This window comes from Phoxinus phoxinus (assembly GCF_949152265.1).
Source record: "Phoxinus phoxinus genome assembly, chromosome: 9".
Classification (NCBI taxonomy): domain Eukaryota; kingdom Metazoa; phylum Chordata; class Actinopteri; order Cypriniformes; family Leuciscidae; genus Phoxinus; species Phoxinus phoxinus.
In genome coordinates this window covers 37,658,380-37,678,456 of record NC_136884.1, presented here as the reverse complement: position 1 = coordinate 37,678,456, position 20,077 = coordinate 37,658,380, and the positions used below count along the sequence as shown (strand labels likewise).

General features: G+C 37.4%; 2 protein-coding genes and 2 long non-coding RNA genes across 6 annotated transcripts; 2 read left to right on the top strand and 2 right to left on the bottom strand.

Moving 5' to 3' along the window:
* Window positions 1-1,425: 1,425 nt before the first annotated feature.
* LOC307004025 (uncharacterized protein) lies at window positions 1,426-5,978 on the top strand (the record flags this gene model as incomplete). The annotated part of the gene is made up of 7 exons (XM_079622966.1): window positions 1,426-1,615; window positions 2,305-2,370; window positions 2,661-2,744; window positions 2,876-3,013; window positions 3,220-3,440; window positions 4,202-4,361; window positions 5,842-5,978. 7 exons carry the CDS (start codon window positions 1,426-1,428, stop codon window positions 5,976-5,978), a joined length of 996 nt encoding a protein of 331 aa, XP_079479092.1.
* A 5,623-nt stretch (window positions 5,979-11,601) lies between these two features.
* Window positions 11,602-13,714, bottom strand: LOC307004162. Its single transcript, XR_013798932.1, has 2 exons — window positions 13,208-13,714; window positions 11,602-13,121 (listed from the first exon to the last, which is right to left on the bottom strand). It is a non-coding gene; the product is annotated as an uncharacterized lncRNA (long non-coding RNA).
* A 764-nt stretch (window positions 13,715-14,478) lies between these two features.
* On the top strand, window positions 14,479-17,204 carry LOC307004161. Its single transcript, XR_013798931.1, has 3 exons — window positions 14,479-14,610; window positions 16,294-16,410; window positions 16,930-17,204. It is a non-coding gene; the product is annotated as an uncharacterized lncRNA (long non-coding RNA).
* Window positions 14,604-18,328, bottom strand: LOC307004160 (uncharacterized protein). 3 transcript variants are annotated; one of them, XM_079623157.1, is made up of 5 exons: window positions 18,214-18,328; window positions 16,923-16,942; window positions 16,292-16,419; window positions 14,843-14,920; window positions 14,604-14,739 (listed from the first exon to the last, which is right to left on the bottom strand). In XM_079623157.1, the coding sequence occupies exons 1-5, from the start codon at window positions 18,229-18,231 to the stop codon at window positions 14,666-14,668; spliced, it is 318 nt and encodes a 105-aa protein (XP_079479283.1). In that variant the 5' UTR covers window positions 18,232-18,328; the 3' UTR covers window positions 14,604-14,665. The 3 variants fall into 3 exon arrangements, 1 of the variants encoding a protein (XP_079479283.1); XR_013798929.1 differs by lacking the exon at window positions 14,843-14,920; XR_013798930.1 differs by lacking the exons at window positions 14,843-14,920; window positions 16,923-16,942 and having other exon boundaries at window positions 18,214-18,323.
* Window positions 18,329-20,077: the final 1,749 nt, after the last annotated feature.

Genomic DNA, 20,077 nt, shown 5'->3' with positions numbered 1-20,077 from the left:
ACTGCTCCAGACCTGGCTCCGGGGTCCGTTAACAGTAAGACTGCCGGCATTAATAGTAGACAGGATGTCAGACAAACTCCAGTCAATGAGGCCCTACGTGCCAATTGAGTTTGCCAGGAGACCACGGTCGCTTAGGGAGTTGGACCGTTGGAAGGCGACTGAATTCCGACAGTTCTTACTGTACACTGGCCCTGTGGTGCTGGCAGCCCTGAACATCTCAACCTTGCTGACTATGCTGGACAAATGCTAAAATCTTTTGTAAACCATTTTGGTGAGCTGTATGGGACAGACCAGATTGTATACAATGTCCACTGTCTGGTCCACCTGGCAGACGAGGTGAAGAGGCATGGCTGTCTGGATTCTTTTTCAGCATTCCTATATGAGAACCACCTTGGGAAAATAAAAAAACTCATTAGAAAACCTGAGTTCCCTTTAGCTCAACTCATTCGGCGCCTTTCGGAAGTTACAGCTACCAAATTGGATGCTGATGCAGACATTAGACTGAAAAGGGAGCATTTTGTGGGCCCAATTGTTGTTGGCATGGGAGTTAATGCGCAATATGGGGAAATGCGAGTTGAAAGGTGGACCATCAAATTAACAACAGGGGACAACATGTTTCTGGTGGGGGATAAAGTGTGCCTTATCAAAAACATTATCCAAAATGATAATGGTGTGTACGCTATTTACACTGAATTTTCCCGGCAGTCTCCATTCTATACATATCCCTTCAACTCCGACAGAATGAACATATTTGTCGTAAATGATCAATCTGACGAGCTGAAGTTGGTTGAAGTGTCAGCGCTGCAACAGAAATGTGTAGACTTGCCGTACAGGGATGGTTTCGTGGCCATACCCCTCCTCCACTAAATGAAGAAAAAAAAACACAAATCAGTTCAATCAATCAATCAGTTTAAACAATCAGATAAAGTTAAAAAGTCTAATAATATAGTTGACTACTGACTATGACTTCCATTACTCTGTCTGAATGAATATTTGCTGTAAGTATTTCACAAAGTAAGGAATAATCTCTTAACATCGAAATAAAATGCCAGGGGAAATTATATTTTATGCTGAATTCAACATGCAATTTGATACATGTCCCACCTTTCTCAATACAATGGACTGTACATAGTCCACTAAATTATTAGCATTATGCAATGATTTTTTTTATGAAACAACACCCCAACACATTCTGCCAAAAATTGCAATAGTACCCTACTTTACAGTTGTGCTTAAGTTCTACCTAACTATTATGACCTGTACATTTTCCTTCCTTATACTTCTTACCACCCTGGGACATCCTAGTTAACTTTCAGGCTATCTTACTTGCTTATTTGTATACACTGTACACTTGTGCATGCTTTAGTCATGTTATTCCTTTTTGATGATTAATAAATACCCCTTTTCTTTCTTTCTACATTAAGGATGGCTTTTCACCTAATTGAGTTCCAAGCAAGCAAGGACATTGCTGTTGTTCCAGTTGATTGGCATGATGATGGGATGGTGTACTGGCCCAGCTTTAAGAGCACTGAACGGGTGAAAAGGGCAGCCGCTAACAATGAGAAGCATGAGCCAAACTGGCCAAAATATGACGTTAAGGTTGTCAGAACTTGTGGTAAGCCAATTCATAAAACTCTTGTTTAAAAATAATTTCATGGTTGTTTCTCCTTCTGCTTGAAATAACGTATTATTTCTATGTTCTGAAAATGCCCATGAAATTGTCTTTGCCTTGCATTGTTTAAAATATTCCATATATATCTACTGATGCTATTCTTGGTCAGGTCTCTTTTGTAAGAGATATTTTTGTGTTCTCAATGAGACCAACCTGGTTAAATAATATATTATTATAATCATCATCATCAATAATAATAATACTCTGTGCAACTCTACAGCTAATTTGAAACTCATGTTCATTTTAACATTACATTTTAGACAACTACAAAGACGCCATTAGGCTAATGAGTGTGTTCTGTTCTGTTTTGTTTTTGTTATGTTTATGCAGTAATAGGAAGGTTATTTCCTGTAACATTCAAAAATAGACCGGAGATGCTTGTACTATGTATATTTGGCAATTTTTTTTAACAGCCATCATTTTAGGGACTCTGATGAGAGTGAGGAAGAAAATGGTGACTTTACATCTCTGAGGATGCCTGGTGTATCAGCTGAAGCCTCAAGCCAATTGCACTGGCCGAGTAAGGAATAATCTCTTAACATCGAAATAACATATCATAATATTAATATTAGAGATATGGTTAACATTCTTAGTGCTAAAGATATTCCCCTCTCCTTGATCCATTCCTTCAGCTCCACCATCTCGCCAAGTGCCAGGCAGCAGAGTAACTACTCCTCAACCTGGAGAAAACTGTCTAGGTAAACACTGTTCTCCGAAATAATATTGAATACAGTGGCCCCATCAATATTAACACAGCAATGGTCACTCTGTTTCAAATTAATAGATTTAATCTGCATTACCATCTCAGATTTTCAATGTCAATCCATTCATGGGGTTGAAATAGGTAGAATACCAAAATGTTGAAACAAATTCATGTTCAGCATGACCAGAGATTTTTTGTTTGCCATTGTTTGGCCCTGTAGCTTGCAGCCTTGCAGCCTACCATTGGTTAACAGATCACAGCCATTTACCAATTTCTCTCCCTTAGCACCTGACTATGGGGCAGGACAGCAAAACCCTTTACCACCTCAACTCCTTGCACCTGCATTTAACATGCGCAGAGTTACTCAAGGTAGGGACTGATTTCTGAAATATTAGTGAATAGAAAGGCCCCATGTGTATTATCAGTCATGGTTAACAGATTACTACCATTTAATAAAAAATGTCCCCCTCTCACACACCGCTCACCTCACTATGGATCAGGAACGGCAGTCCCTCCACAACTCCCTCCACCCCCCGCACCAGCCCTCAACATGCGGCCAACAGAGGAAGCCTGTCCAAGCCGGACATATAGACCAACATGGCGAGGGGGAAGAATGGCTGATACCATTCCCTGCTCTGGTGAGCAATAACTGACAAATACTAGAGGGTCATTCTGTGCCAAAGATTTTGGAAAAAACTCCCACAGCCATCACATATTTTCTTCAAACTTTGACAATAACTTTGGTCATTAACTAATATCAGTATTATGAGTAATGAGGATAAACACTGAAACATGATATATTTTAATATACTACATTTTAGCTATATTTCATGTTTGTCAACAGCGGCTGAGGTCCACATCCTTAGCCTGCTGGAAACCATCAAACAACAACAGGACCAGCTTGTGGCAAAGGTGAACTACCTCACCAGCAGGCTGAACAGCACCCCGGGGCCAGATGTCGAGATGCCTGAAAATATCCAGTTTCCCCTGGAACAATTGGAGGCAGTGGAGACATTCGAAATCTTTTTAAAAGAACCATCAAATGGCCCAGCTCGACAGAGAGTGGTGAGTTTTCTTATTTAATATGAATGGTGCCATTAGGTTTATTGATTGTCCATGATTATTGCAAATATTCTATTGAAGCAGTGGTAAGATTCTGTCTGTGAGCGACAATCTCACTGGTTTGACATTAGCCGCGTTTCCACTGTCGGGCCAGGGCTTTAAACGGGTCATGCCGGGCTAATAGCCTCGGAAGTGACAGTGGAAACGCGACTGGCCCTGGCACGCACTAGTCTGGCTCAACCCTGGCCCGACAGTGGAAACGTGGCTAATGTGTTTAAAGGTGACACATGAGGGTGTGATCCAAGTACATGTTTCATGTTTCACGAGTTCACACTTACAATTAGAGGGGGTAAATATTAATGTGTATATGGCGTGCTGTCCGGGGGAGGGCTCCGAGCTCAGAGTTCGGCCCAAACACAGAGTACTCCCTCCGTATGTAAGTAGTTAGGACTATAAGTGTGGAGAAGGGGTGGCAGAGGGATGCTGCTAAACTGGCAATGGATTGAGGTAAGACTGCTGAATCTATACACCTCTCCACCCATGTTAATTATCTGAACGTGCTCCTCCCGAACTTTAATAAAACATTATTTAGAAGATTTTTTTTTCTTTAGAGAAAAAACTAGAAACATAGAAGTTTTCTATCTTTTTCTACATTGGACGCTTTCAAAAGGAACACAAATATTTTAAATGCACCTTTAAATTCAACTTGAGCTTAGAAATGTTTACCTTGCTGTCTATTTAAAAAAGATGTCTTTGCCTTTTAGATTTCTTCTTTGGCCACCATTGGAGGCCAGGATGTGAAGAGGGTGACCTGGAACATCCTGGGCAGGATCTTCACAGATGAGGTGTCTCATCAAAATAACTGGAAGGGGGCTAATAACAAAAAGTCCTTCAATAGGATGACAACAAAGACCTTGCTTTTCAGTAAGTATATAATTCAAAGTAATATTAAATATGTTGGAAGTCAATAGTTTGTAAATGTTAGGGCATTCTTAAAAATCACAGCAACCATCTTCCCAATATGACAGTGTAGCCTTTTTTTTTAGACTGGATCCTATACCATAGACTTTTTGGACGTTTGATGTTCTCTTTTGAACTTTATAATAACGTTCAGTTGTATGTCATTTATAAGTGGTTAGTTATTGATGAACTAATCATTTAGAGAAAGGAGAAGTTCTGCTCTGTGTGTCGTTGTGAAGATCTGTATTCCGCTGTTGCTGTCCTGTGGTAAGAGAAGACTCAGTTATTAACTGCTGGATTCTGTACTCACCATTGTTGTTCTATGAACAGAGAGACCGCATTGTTCCTGATAAAAGGAGCTAATGTTTGATGTGTAGAAACTGGGGCGATACTGCTTTTAACACGCTGCACGCGCTTCCCTTTGCGTGCTGGCTTTCGGCTCATTCAAACCAGCAAATTTGAGACGAAACGCGCTTCAGGTGTCTTTCACTTATAACGAAGTTATAGTAATACATAGCTTATACATTTTAGCAAGCTAAACTGTTTTTAGAGATAAAACTATTTACATTCGATAATCATGAAAACAAATCTCAGATAACGGTTGACTAGGTAACAATGTGTAATTAGACCAAAGGTTCATTTTGCGCCGGAGTTCTCTTTTAATGGCAGTATATCGCAATATATATTTATTTGACATTTCTAATTTAAAGTAAAAAAAAAATTGTTTTATCAGTCATCTCCATCTTCAACTGCTGTGGCTTGGTTACTTAACACCGCGTGGCCAAAATTATCTCGTCGCCACGATTTATCACGTTCCCACGAAGTGTCTCGTGGCCACGACAAAACTAAGTGAACCAAACGTCCCCTCCCGGTTACCATCTATCTCAACAAGCTAACTTACCTGATTTAAAACACACATGACATGCCAACTTGAATTGAGATGTCTTCATGACACAGCTTTCCTGACGATATGTCCCTATCCAACCTCAAACTTGTTTTGTACAGCTTAGGAAATTCCGACACACACAGTAGAGTACTAGTCGTTCATCCATTTTGATTTCCGTGCTTGTTTGGATTCCCCAATTCTATTGGCCGCGTTGGCAATCGTCACAATTCGCAGCGGCAAAAGTTGAACTATTTTGAACTTTGGCTTTCGCTTGCGCTTTTCGACGCAGCAACAAAGCGTCCTTATGCGGCGCAAACAATTGAAATTAATGGGTTTTATAGCAGTGGATTGAGCGCGCAGCGGCACAGACGCACGAGCTGATAAAGCCACATGCCTTTAAACAGACATCAGTGGAAAGTTTGTTGTTTCAGTCGGATGTCAATGGCAAAGAAAATAAAACGAGGCATGTAGCTTATTATTAAAGCTGTGTTACTATATTTCGTTTAATATTCCACATACATACCATAAACATAAACATATCTGTCTGTTTTATTACAGGTGCTGTGAGGAAAAACACAGTGACACGCTCAGCCACGGATGCGGAGGTCACCAAGCACGCCATCAGGTGGTTCAACCTGGCGGCAGATCGGGCAACGAGGAGACGTGTCCCGCCTCCATCCACACAAACTGAGTGATAGAAGTGATTCAACAATAAAACATTTTTATTGAACCTCTTGTTGTTCACTCCCTTTCTGATAGTTTAGCTGTGCATCGTGCAGAATTTCATTGAAGTTGTAGCCTAATAGATAAAATATTTTATGTGTGCACCGACCTTGGCCTATAAAGCATTAAATTAGGTTGACTGCAAAATAAATGTAGATTAGCCAAGCCAACATATACTTAACAAAAACGGCATAGCCTTTAATCTACAACTTTTCATAAATGTAAATGTCAATTTTATATTCCATTGAGTAGTGATTACTTTTGTACAGTAAATTTATGTCTTGTATTGGAACTTTTCTGTTAGGCCTATAAATATTGTTAGGTTAAAAATTCAATGCAGATTTTAAGCTTAAGGTCTATTAGGCCATAGTGATAGTTTTGGTTTTATCCTATAGTTTAGTTAATCCTATTTTATCCTAGCCTACAGTAAGAACAGAAGGGATTAAAAAAATTAGATAAATTAGGGCCAAATAAGCCACTATTTTTTGAGTCCGTTGCGGGTCCGCGGCGGATGTGTATCAATAATCGCGGATGCAGAGCGGAGGCCGTACGGAGCCACGGCGGGTCCACGATCCGCCTTCGTTGCGGATCCGTCACCGCGCGCAAGTGGACGCCGATACGGGTCCGTTCCGGAAGCCGCGATACCTCCTTTTGCTGTGTGGGCAGCGATCATTAACCCCGACTGGACCCGCCTGACCTCGGCTAGTGCTTCTGATGTTTGCTGCTGGCTCTGATGTCTAGTCTAGCGGTTAAACATGAGATATAATCGTCTTGTGTATATCTAACGGGCGATCTTTGGTCTCATTACCCAGATAGCAAACTCCCAGCAAACACAAAAAGTTTTTACAACGTTTCACAACGTTGTTTTTTGGTTGCAATTAGGTAATGTTGCAGTGCAACGTTTTAAAAACGTTTAAGAAACCACATCTAAAATAAAAAAAAGAATGTAACCAAAATAAAACGTTTTAGAAACGTTGTGAAAATACCAACCAGGTATGTTTTCTTTAGGTGGTCAAAAAAACGTAAATATCACGTTTGTCTACTACGAAAACAAAACCAGACCAAAATGCAACTTTGGCGAGACGTTTTATTTAGGTGTTAAAATAACGTTATCTGCACGTTTGAATATGACGTTTTAAAAACGTCATTACAGTACCAAAATACAACCAAATCTTTTGACACGTTTTCTTTACCTTTTCATGCATGAATTATAACCTCATTCATTTTTTTTATTTTTATTTTCAAATGTGCACTTTAGTGGACAGCATGCATTTATAGTTTAAACTGAAGAGATACTGTATTAGATATAATACAGCAATAAAAGGAATATTGTGTGTATTTAACAAACCAATCAATATAATTATATAAAATCATGTGAAATACACAAAAAATATAAATGCACAATATTGCAAAAGGTAGGCTAATTTAACTTCATACTCCCTCCAGTGTACCAAAAGTATGGCAATTTACCCTTATTATATGATGATTCTGATCACATTTCTAACATAGCTCGAAAAGCGATCAGGTGTTTTCAATATCATCTGAAATGAGCAGTGTTTGGGTGATAATTCTTTCTGATTATGTTCAAGATGGAATGTTTGGGACCAATCTGAACCAATCTCCATCTCGTTAAATTGGATAACTTTTCTAAATAAGTTTTATGATTTAGTTTATGCATTTTCTTATCTTCTCTTAGAATCTTAAACTTTCTTCCTCTTTTCTTTTCTTTTTTTTCCTTTCCCCACAGATATTAATAAAATAACTGTTATATATATTCACAAGTGTTAGTCTCTTTTTTTTTCATGCTCTCTCTCCTTACGTCAACAGAATCTCCTCAGTGACCTGGGTTACACTATTAATCGCTAGGGGTGGGTAGATCGAGGCTTTCGTGAAAAGCAAATGTGCCGTATTGTGTCGAGGCTTCGAAACACTCTGACACCGTCTTCATGATGATCTCTAGCGGTCAGAACAGTGTAATGCAACAAAAACTCGGGCCAAACATGCATAACATGAAAACCAAAACACCTTTTAAAAATCTATCGCAATTTTTTTATTGAAAGTAAAAACTTCAATTGGAATTATATAATCATCTAATAAGATTATCAAGTGTGTATATGTCTATGTTATTTTATCAATTGTCAGGATTTGTTTTGTTTGTTCTCAGCTAAACAGGCCAATAGGCCTACTCTAATTACCATTCATTTTAATTATACTAATGTCTAATTAAAACGTCTACAAATGTATACAACTGATCAGAGATCAGGTAAAACCCACAGACACTTGTTCATTGGTTCTCAGTGACTCCTCATGATTCATGGGTTGACAGCATGGTTGACAGAGATCATCACCCCAGTGGTGAATCGTTGAAATATCGAAGTGTTTTTGAAACAGTTATGACGTAATGAAGCCACGACACGTCTCCAAAATCCTTCCCCGGCCCTCGATTTGAGGCCGCTACAGACTGATTCACGCAGTTAACACCCACCGACACACTAATACACGTTCATTACACAAGCACACACCAAGCGCTTGTTTGAGTATTTTTTTTTTTACATTTCTTTCTTTTGGTTGAAATCGAACACGAACAAACTTTTGAGTTTGAGAAGAAAAAACGAAGACATTTGGGAATCAAGGACTCTAATACTTTTGTTGTTGTTGGGTGTAGCCTAATCTTGAACTGAACTTGAACAGCATCCTAACTGTTTGTTCACATTTCATTATTTTGTAATTTGTCATGTAAGGCACAAAAAAAAAAAAAACTCTGTCTGAAAATGTTTTCTTAAAATATATATATATTGCCCTGAAACCCTTTAATCTCTGAATGTGTCATTTGAGCCTGATTCTATATTGTGGGTATTGAAAGGAATTTATTTTGTGTAACAGTGGTTTGAGTTATTTTCTGGGAAACTGAATTTCAATCTATATTTTTTTACTTGACAAGTTTGGCCCATAGACAGTATTTAAGAGGTTTTGCCTTGAGGCAGCCACCGTTACAAGTGGACAGATGATAAATCCGAATTTTCTCCCAATCCATACTCAATACTTGGAAAATGTAACTGTGATATATGACTCATTAGATATTGCTTGATGCTACTATATTTTTTTGTAACTACAAGAGTCTCGAGAGTAGCCTAAGCAAAAAAAAAAAAAAAAAAAGTAGGCTACGAGACATCGTGATTCACACAAGGAAAACCACAAAGAACACCGGACCAGAGGTTGTTTGATCACACAACAGAGAATTGAATAAAGGCCTGGTAGAGCACTAATGCAATGTGGAATGAACACACACACACACACAGTGGTATTTAACATTGTGCTTGTAGTGTGTTCGTTGTAACAATTTCTGTGATTTTCATGAAGTTATCGGTTTTATGGTCTAGTGGGGCATTATGGATCCTATATGTGGTAAAAAAAAAAAATCCTGAGTGTGACTTTAACAACATACAGTCAGATATTGTATTTACTTATTTATTCATTCATTTTCATTTCCTTGATTGGAATAATAGCGGGGTAAACTTACTGGCATGGGAGGCCAGAGCAAATTAATTTACCATTTTATCTAATAGTGAAAGAAATCCACTACTGAATTCCCACGATTTTTCAATATAAAATAAAAATAGAGAAATGAATTAAGGCAGCCAGAATAGAGAAACGTCACATTTACTGTCACTCCATCAGCAGCTCTATTCGAAACACCCGTTACTTTATTTATTTATTTAGTCATTTTATGTCAGGGCAGAATAACGCAAGGTATATTAAATGTATACATTACATTTTTCAAAAAATAAGAAAATATATAAACTTCATAAAGTTTTATAGTTTTTAAATTATCACTCACGTGCAAAGCCCGCGAACGAACCAGGCAGAGGGCATATAAGCTGTGGTCAGTGCCCAGAACGCGCATAGCGGACGTCTCCGGGATCGCCACAGAGGACTGCGATTAAAGGTAAGTAGCCTTCCTAGTATACTTACTTACTTATAAGTTTATTTTATTTACATTTAGAACAACAAACATCAAACTATAAATATGACATTTCAAAATATGACCAAAGTAAATAATTTATATTACTAGGAGGACATATGTAGTATGAAAAGTTTGTTTTCCTTGGCAATTATAACAAAAATGAATAAAATAATCTCATATAAAACTAATTAGGCCTAAATGGTGAAAAAGTCTCAGTTGTTGGAAAAGACTGCCTTTTCCACACACAAACAATGACTTTCCGTCTCGCCAGTAACTGTTAGGTCTAAGTTACCATAGACTGTAAATAAATACCGTTAAATACCGTTACATATGTGTGACGTAATTTGGCCCAGCAAATGCGCTCAGACTAAGAGACGCTCTTTTGTTTCAGTCACCTTTGCCAACATTACCTATAAAGAAATGTATTATTATTATTATTATTAATAATAATAATCTTCACTTTGTAATAAAAGTATCGTGTAAGCAACGTTGTCTCGCTTGGCCGCAAGCGCCTCACACTAAACACGCCCCAACCCTCCTCTCCCTCTCTCTCATCCAGAGTGACGTTAGAAGGAGAAAGAAAACACTAATAAGGATACCAATGAGAACTCTAATGAAATCCACCACCCGTACCACACATAACAACACGTGTTATTTTAATAATAATGATAATTCATAATGAAATAAATAATGAAATTAAAACATTTAGAGTAGGTTAACTGGCTATTCATCATGAAATGTCGTTTAAGTTACTGTCACTGACTGGTATTTCACAATACTGCATGCCTAACTTATTGCTTACTTAAAATAACTTGGCTTCTTATTTGTTAGGGTTGAAAAGTCTCATCAAATGCATTTCTCTATATTGGTCATGAAAATAATTATTCTCTTCTCTTTTTTCAGCTTCATTTACCATCTGTTTGTTGGCAAGTCATCCTGCATTTGTAATTTTAATCTTTTAAAGGTAAGTACTATTCTGCATTTCACTTAAAGGTGCTCTTAGTAATGTTGATTTTATTATTTAATATTCTGCATTTCACTTAAAGGTGCTCTTAGTAATGTTGATTTTATTATTTAATATTCTGCATTTCACTTAAAGGTGCTCTTAGTAATGTTGATTTTATTATTTATGTAGTTATAATCTTATTGAATTATTTTCCACTTATACAAATTAGCTTGTTTGCCTGGAATCTGAATGTTTCCAAGATTGTTTCCTAAAGTAGAGTCTCAATTTTTCCTGTCAGCTTTGTTGTTTGGAGTACTTCAATCATCAGCTCATCTGTTGTTCTCTGATAGTAAGTAAATTTTACACTTAATAAAACACAATAACTCCAGTCAAACCCAATTTAATCTACTTAGTCACCCCTCAAACCTAGAATACTCTATTTACACGCCAAATCAAGGTGACTTCTTCAAGAAAATTAGCAGTAGTAAAGCATCCAAAAGTGAAATACATTTAGTCCATGACAATTTCATGTGCGAATGAAATAACCCTTTAAGTTAATTTAATTGCTACCCTTTCCTTCTCTTTAATTTAAGCCATGGACAGAAAGAGTAGGAAGAGAGAGTATGACAGGGAGTGGGTCACTTTGAAAAGACTAAGCAAACTACAAAGAAAAAGGGAACAAACAGAGAATTCAGAACTTCTAATAACAGCCAAATGTGAAACTGCTGACACAAATACGCTGGAAATAATAGAAAACCAAGAGATGCATGACATAAACATGGACAATGATGAAAATGAAACACTGAACTTAGAAACAGAACACATTTCTGAAGATTCAGATGTTTTGATGGATGATGAATTTTCAGATGATGATTCCCTGATGATGAGTGATTCAAATTCAAATATAGCCAGTGACATCGCTTCTTGGAGCATGGAAAATGGAATTGCCCATAATGCTACGGATAGTCTTCTAAAATTATTGAAGAAACATGGAACAAAAGACCTTCCATCTTGTTCCAGAACCTTGCTTGAGACTCCAGAAACTGTAAATATTCAGCACAAGTCAGGAATGGAGTATTTCTACTTTGGAGTAGAAAAAATGTTAAATAATCACATACAGAAATACCCGGTCGAAACAACTGAGAAGATGCATACCCTGGAGTTGAGACTTAATATTGATGGCCTCCACTCTTCAAAAGTTCAAAAACGTGCTTTTGGTCAGTTCTTTGCAGCACCAATCTAAAACCTACAAATGTGTTCCCAGTGGCCATCACATGTGGAAAATCAAAGCCCGGTGATTTGGAATTTCTATGTGACACAGTTGAGGGAATTCGGAAATTGGAGAAAGAGGGTCTGTGGTACCATGGAAGACGCATCATAGTTAAAATTAGCGGCATTATCTGTGATGCACCTGCCAAGGCCTTCATCAAATCAATAAAACACTTCTCAGGGTATTATGGATGTGATAGATGCATTCAGAAAGGTCAGTGGCTGGGGCGTATGACATTTCAGCAGGTGGACAATCTAGTGTTACGTACTGACAAGTCTTTTAGACAAAAGCAGCAGGAAGAACACCACAATGGAGAACAAGAAACTCCACTTTGCCAGCTAAATATGGATATGGTTTCTGGTTTCCCTATTGATTATATGCATCAAGCATGTCTTGGAGTGATGAAAAAACTTGTCCTGACATGGATTCGAGGGCCAAAAGAGACAAGGATGTCTGCTGGACACACAATGATTGTAAGCAACAAGCTTGAAAATCTCCGAAACAGCATTCCCAGTGTGTTTGCCAGACGCCCCAGGGGACTAAATGAAATTGACAAATGGAAAGCGACTGAGTACAGACAGCTAATGTTGTACACAGGAAAAGTTGTTCTGAAAGGAATTCTTAAACAAGAGCTGTATGACAACTTCATGTGCTTCTCCACGGCAATGTGCATTCTGGTCCAACCAAGTCTCACACGGAAACACTGGCAATACGCGAGAGATCTCTTGAGATTTTTTGTGCTACAGTGCAGAGAACTGTATGGAGAAAGTTTCCTTGTGTACAATGTCCATCAGATGCTCCATATTGCAGATGTTGCAAAACAGTTTGAGGGTCTGGATGAATGTAGTGCTTTTCCGTTTGAAAACTTCAACCAGAAACTGAAGAGAATGGTTCATTCTGGAAGAAGTCCACTGGCTCAGGTAACAAGAAGAATTCTTGAAGGGCAAAAGATGCAGAAGGGAACAATGGAGGAACACATCAAGTGTACAAGACCCAACAATTTGTTTGGAGTTGACCAGACCTTCTTTGAGGTTATTGAAGAAGATGGGCTGGAAAAACAAACACTCCAATGTAGGGTCTACGACAAAACAGCTCCCCTCTACACAGAGCCCTGTGACTCTCGCATTGTTGGTTCCTATGTTGGCAAAGCAAGGGACACAACAATTAGGAGAGTATTAAAATCTGATCTCAAATCTCAAGCAATCATGATTGACCATATGGATAACAACAATATTTTGTTTCTTTACATTTTGCACACTGATCATGGACATTGCTTGACCCTATGAACATTTAAAATGTGGATGACATTTCAGGAAATCATGCAACACTAATTATGCAAAATGTATAGTAATCATGATTCAGTAAAACCTGCATTTAAATGATAAGAATTCAGGATTATTCAGGATTTATTCCAGGAAATCTTTATAGCAAATATCTGTAAGTGAATCTATATATAATATATATAAATATATATTTTTTTTATCCTTATTTGTACAAAATTACTTTATTTACCAATTAGAAAATTTAAAATGACCAATAACCAAATTCAATTTTTTTAGATGATTACCTACGTTGTGGTCGAATTTGACAGAGAGAAGACTGTTGCAATTGTATGCAGGTCATGGATTGTGTCAAATGGAAATGTAAGTATTGCTATTGCATAGCTTTTGTGATAAAGTACATACACTATATGGACTGTATTGTAAAAGCCTTTTCACTTTTTGAATGGTTTATGATTGGAATTTTGTCTAAACAAACAGATTTTGAGCTGCTACTGGCCTCCATCTGAGCCATCTAAGAAGGCAAAAAGCGGAGAGCTGCCAGATAAGAGGACGTGGAACCTCTTTAAAATCAGAATTCTGGAAAAATCCTTTACATGTAAGAGAAAATGTTTTGATTTCAAATTCTGACTGCATACTCTGGGTCTGTTAGCTACCTAGCTAAATAGATATTTTTAGAATACTTTAATGCTAAAGTATAAATATACTTTAAATATACAGTACTTAGCTTCATGTTTATGGAGATGTGGGGTGGTACCATGGTGGGCAACTGATTTAACCGGTGTTGCAGCTGAACAACGGTAACCTGTAACAAATATATAGCCCTGCGACAAGCTAAAATTTTAGACCTAACTTTGTATCTGTGTTTTATACATACCGTATTTATACATTTTTAATGTTTAATTAAGATTGTTAGTGTTGTAAAAATAAAGTGGCAACATCATTAGAGCAAGTACACCAACAATATTGGCTTCCATATATTTAATAATTTAATCATAATTTTGTTTTTTAGCAAACTATCAGAAAGCTCTGGTTTACTTGAAGCGTGCTGAGGAGCTTTCCAATGTTGAAACGGATGGAGACTCCCAAATTAAGAAAAGAACACACAGGCGACCAAGTCGTTTCGAAAGTGATACGGAGGATGGTAAATAATTTAAATACACTGTTATTGTATCTACATATCAATCAATCAATCCTCTTTACGCCGTCTGGTGCTTGAGGCGACTGCAAGGGAACTCCATTTTGTTCTGTCGGCTGCTGTTGTGGGAGCAGTCTGTATGAAAGTAAAAGAGTAGTAAAACTCGAGAGCACGTAGATGTGAATTTGAGAACTTGTACAATAAATATTTGTACTTGTATGCTAAAATGTACACTCACAGCTCTGATGTGAAAACGGCACTTCTATTGTACTTGATGATGTCACGAAACCCGCCTCCTCAGGGACGATCTGAAACGCTAACATTAATGCATTAGACTGATTTTCACAAGCAAGTCTTTTTGACTTGGTTTTGGCTTTTAAACATAAATTCTCTCCTCACTCGTTTTTTATTTGGAATAATAATATTACACACCAAAGAAAAACTTTATTTTTTTTAGGCATTGGTTTTGAGTCTGATATAGCCTACTATTAGTTGGTCAGTTGTTGAATTCTGATGGTGAGTTTTGGGGTATTACTGAACTATGTCTGAAATGTAAGTGTCATATTTCTGTTATTATAATGTAATCAATTCTATTTCTGCCAAAATTGTATCTCTATTCAGCAATCAGGGCACTTGGTGTAAAGCAGTAGGAAGTAAAGTCTCCAAACATTTGTTTTTAGATAAACTTGATTTAATTAAAGGGGTCATATAATGGCATTTTTGTACAAGCTAATATGATTATTTAGGGTCTGAATTAAAAATGTGTAATATACTTTAATTAAAAATTCTCATTAGTATTGTAAGAAAACACTAATTTTACCTGGTCAAAAACATCTCTGTTTTCAGCACGCCGTTTTAGTGCATTTGTCTTTAAATGATAATGATCTTTGCTCACCCCGCCCCTCTGTTCTGTGGTGCGTTTTTTACACAACACACGTGGAGTGTTGCCTTGACAACAGTTGAGGCTATATTTTGAAGAATGGCAACGGGAGTCTCTGAGGATAACATAATAACTATAACGCATTGTTCAGTATAAACGTGGAATTAGTAATTATATTGAGAACGTCGTAAAAACATGCCGTAATGTAACGTTACCCTGAGTGTAAACATTAAGTTAGCCGCATTCATCGTGAAGCGTGCTAGCGATTTGCAAAGATTAATATAAGGATTAATATAAGGTTAATAAAATATTAAAAATTTGTTTGGGTTAATATGTTTCCCTCATTTTAGTGGGAAAAATATATGTTATCGATTTGATTTTGTTATTAGGAAAATTTTATAATCATCAAACTAAATGGAGTAACTCAAACCCCAATTTTGCTAATTTTAAAGCAGCCTTAAAAAATAAAAAACACACAATTCATTATTATTAATAAAACAGGCAGCAGGTTTATTTGCACTGAACACAAATTTGCTTTCTTATGTCATATTCTGGGCTCGTCTGCTTTACTGTACATAGTAGGCTATGCTTAACTTGTTTGGTGTTTACTGAGTTTGATAATATCATTTATTTCTTTTAATATCAGTCTAATGCATTAATGTTAGCGTTTCAGATCGTCCACGAGGAGGCAGGTTTCGTGACAACATCACAAAATGAATGTCCAACTGTCTGTCAACTAATTATAATCAGGCATTTAGCCAAATTTGGAATGATATAACCGTTTCAATATATGTGGTTTTCACTCACAGAATTGGCCACACCAGCAAAGCATCCTAGGTCCACATGTATGGCTGGAAACCTCAAGAGACCTCAAGCTCCTGTTTTCATAAATAACAGGCAGCATGATGAGCCATTGCCACAAGACAGTAAGTAACCTGCAAGAACAATTTGTTTAAAGTTGTTTACATCAAACTAACCAATAATATCAGATCAAAAATAAATAAGGAGCTAATACAAAATGTTTATTACCATTTAAAATTAACAGACAGGAATGCTACAACACCTTGCCCATCAAGTAAGTGTTACAAATATTCTGCATATATATATATACACATACACACACATTAATCATTTTTTTTATTACTTAAAAAACATTTAGAAGAATGTTTTGGGATCAATATAAGTTAAGCTCTATTACCAACACTTAAGCAGAAACAGGTACAATAGGACCTTCAGTGCTTGGTCTCTAGTACTATGCAAAATGGCAATGAATATATAAGCTATGCACCTCACTCCAAAAATTTTTTTTTTTTTTAATTTTAATTTTTTTTTAAAGGTATAATTTCAAAGATATAGCCACAAAATGTAAGCATTTTATGCTCTGTCAATAAACTAAATCTTAACTTTCCTTTGTTAAATGTGTGTTGTTGTTTTTTACCTCATAGCATCAGCAGTGGCCTGTCAAAAAAGATGTCAGAGGACAGATGAAGAGCAAAGTAATTACTTTTATGCTACACTGAGTTGTTGTGTTTACATGTTATATGGTATCTGGAAGGGGTGGAACAGTACATGTATTCGTATTGAACCGAATCGGTACGGGCGTCACGGTTCGGTGCATGAATTTACACTGAGAATACACGGTATAAAAATAAATAAAACTCACGTGCAAATTAATTAATGTAATGCGGAACTACTGTTACTACTGTTTAGTTGTAGGTTATGTTCTCATACTACTGTATGAGAACATAACCTACAACTAAATTAACATTATCTTACATAATTTCTAAACATTTTTATTTAGCTTTGTGAACCTTTTTATAAAACATGGCCATTTATTTTTATTTAAAGGGCTTATGTCTGCTATTGTAGGCTCATTTAGTTAATGTAAGCAACTCATTTAGACGCAAGAACTGGGTGCCGGTGCGGTGAGATGTACATGCTCGGCCAGATTCGGCTTGAAGTCAGGCATCTTCGGATGCGGAGCCGCACGCACTGTCACAAAAAAAAGCCGTGCACTGCACACCGCCACGCGAAATGGGGCGCGCATGACCGCCCACACCGCAATGACGACATTTTTGCCGAGATGCTGTATTTTCAGTTTTATAGCTGGTTGTCTTATTTTGTTTACATCTTACTTTACACACTTCAGGGCAGGCTGTCGCTGTCACGGGTGGGTTGTGGAGGATGGAGTGAGGACTCAAGTGCTGAAGTGAAGTAGTGTTTAATTAACTAGCTCGGGAGAGACTGTATAGGTGGTACAGCCTGAGACACGCACAATAAAAATAATTGCCTTCTGCATTTTTGTTTTGATTTTCCCTCCATGTACCGAACTCGTACCGAACCGTGATGTATGAACCGAACAGTGACTTCGGTGTACCGTTCCACCCCTAGTATCTGGTATGCAGAATTTTAATGCATGTGTTGTATTTTTATGGTCAGACTACCTAACGCTAAATCGAAAGGTTGATGCAATCATGACAGAGCTGCGTCAGCTGCGAGAAATAATTATGCAGCAGCAGCAAGATGTCACTGAAGAACAGGCAACATCTGTGGAACAGATGCAGACAGAGGAAGAGCCGTCTGCATTCTGTTTAAAGCTTAACCAAGAAAGGCCATTTAGAAAATCCATGGTGATTACCTTTCTGTATAAAAATCTAAGTATACATATTTACATTAAATTATAGATACTATATATATATATATATATTATCGATAAAACTGTTACTTACATGTTTTTTAGATTGCATTCAGTGTGCGACTGTGCTCTGGGACAGTTGGCCAGTCGATACGAAGGATGATGCGGGCATTTGGGACAAACATGCTATGGTCCAAATTCAGCCTAAAGGGAAGAAAAGGAAAAAAAGTTTTTCAGGACCTTCACATCATGAGTCTTATAAAAAGTAAGGTCCAGGACACACTAGACAATTTTCAAATCTTAACCAATTTTAAAACTAACCGAAAAACCAAAACCCGGTACCGATATGGAACCAGGACCTAACCGGTATGTAACCGGACCGAATCAATTCATTCTGACCGTGTTAAGGTGATAAATGTTTATTTAAAGTCTAAAAAAGCAAACTATTTAAAGCACAAATGGAGATATGAGTTCTGCTATGATGACCCTAGTTTGTTTGTGCCGTTTAACTTCTGTCTCTGTGTTGTTTACAGGAACATCATATTGGATGCTGCAGGCTGACGAGTGCTATAATGAAATTACTACATTATATTTAGCATTGACATTAACGCTTGTCCAGGACAAGTACCATTTTTTAAACTGAAACTGTACTGAGGGTACAGAAGCCTAGCTTTTGCAGCCTCCATTTGGGGAGGTGCGCGCGCAGGCAAATGCCAGCTCGCAGTGCGTACATGGTTAAAATAAAAAATAAAATTAAAATTAAAACAATTGCAATATCATCAAAGACAATACATTGATCGCACATCCCTAAGCACATAAAGAATGAACTTACAATTTTACTGACATTTGCCAACTTCTCCTCTCCTCCTGTTTCGCGTGCAGGAGACAGACGTACGCTGCCGTAAATGATGCGGATTGTCACGTGAACAAGCAAATCCACAAAGATATAATAATAATAAAATAATACGTACAAATTATAATTAGATAGTTTTCATTTGGAAAGCATTTAGACACGTCTAATTCAAAGTGCCATCTAAAATGTAAGACCTTTCATGAGTAAAAATAAGACAAGACTTTTTATGGCCTTACATTTTAAGAATCTAACAAGACTTTAAGAATCCACGGGAACCCTGTTTGAGGTGAACGTGTGAAACGTGATTAACAAGAAAATAACAATGGAATCACCAAAAGCCGAGAATTTTTATTTATTTATTTTTTGCACGTTAAATAATTGTAAATAATGATATGTATAATGAATGAAGCACATGAACCTCCTCTCTCGCTCGTCAAACACACAGACCCAAAGCGCTGCACCTTCACAAAGCTGTTCAACCATAAATTATGTGCATGGTCAGCCATGCACATAACACTACTGATAATTGATATTTTAGGGTGTATTCACACCTGCCTTGTTTGGTTCGATTGAATCGAACTCTAGTTCGTTTCCCCCCTTGGTGCGGACCTTTTGGGCAGGTGTGAATACAGCAATCGAACTCGGGTGCGGACCAAACAATCGAACCGAGACCCAGCTGAAGTGGTGGTCTCGGTACGGTTCCAAACGAACTCTGGTACGGTTCGTTTACGATGTGAACATGAACCGACCCAATATCGGCCCAATATCAATATCGACCCAATATTGTTCGTTCAAGTGCGAAAGAGAATTCCATTCCGGCGCGCTGTCTGGCCACACGATACTGTTGCGCGTCATTCTGCGCGTCGTGTGTGCATCATTGGCAGTGTTGTGCATGAACGCGTTCAATGAACGACGTTCATATTTTCGCCGAACGCTGAACTGAACGAATCACTTTTCATACAATGAACGTGAACGAGAGATTTTTCGAGAGAACTCATCTGATTTTTTGTACATAGCATAGCCTATTTGTTAGGATTTTAGTATCATAATGATTAGGCTAATAAATGCACGCACAATTATCCGTGAACTTGATTTAAACAAATGC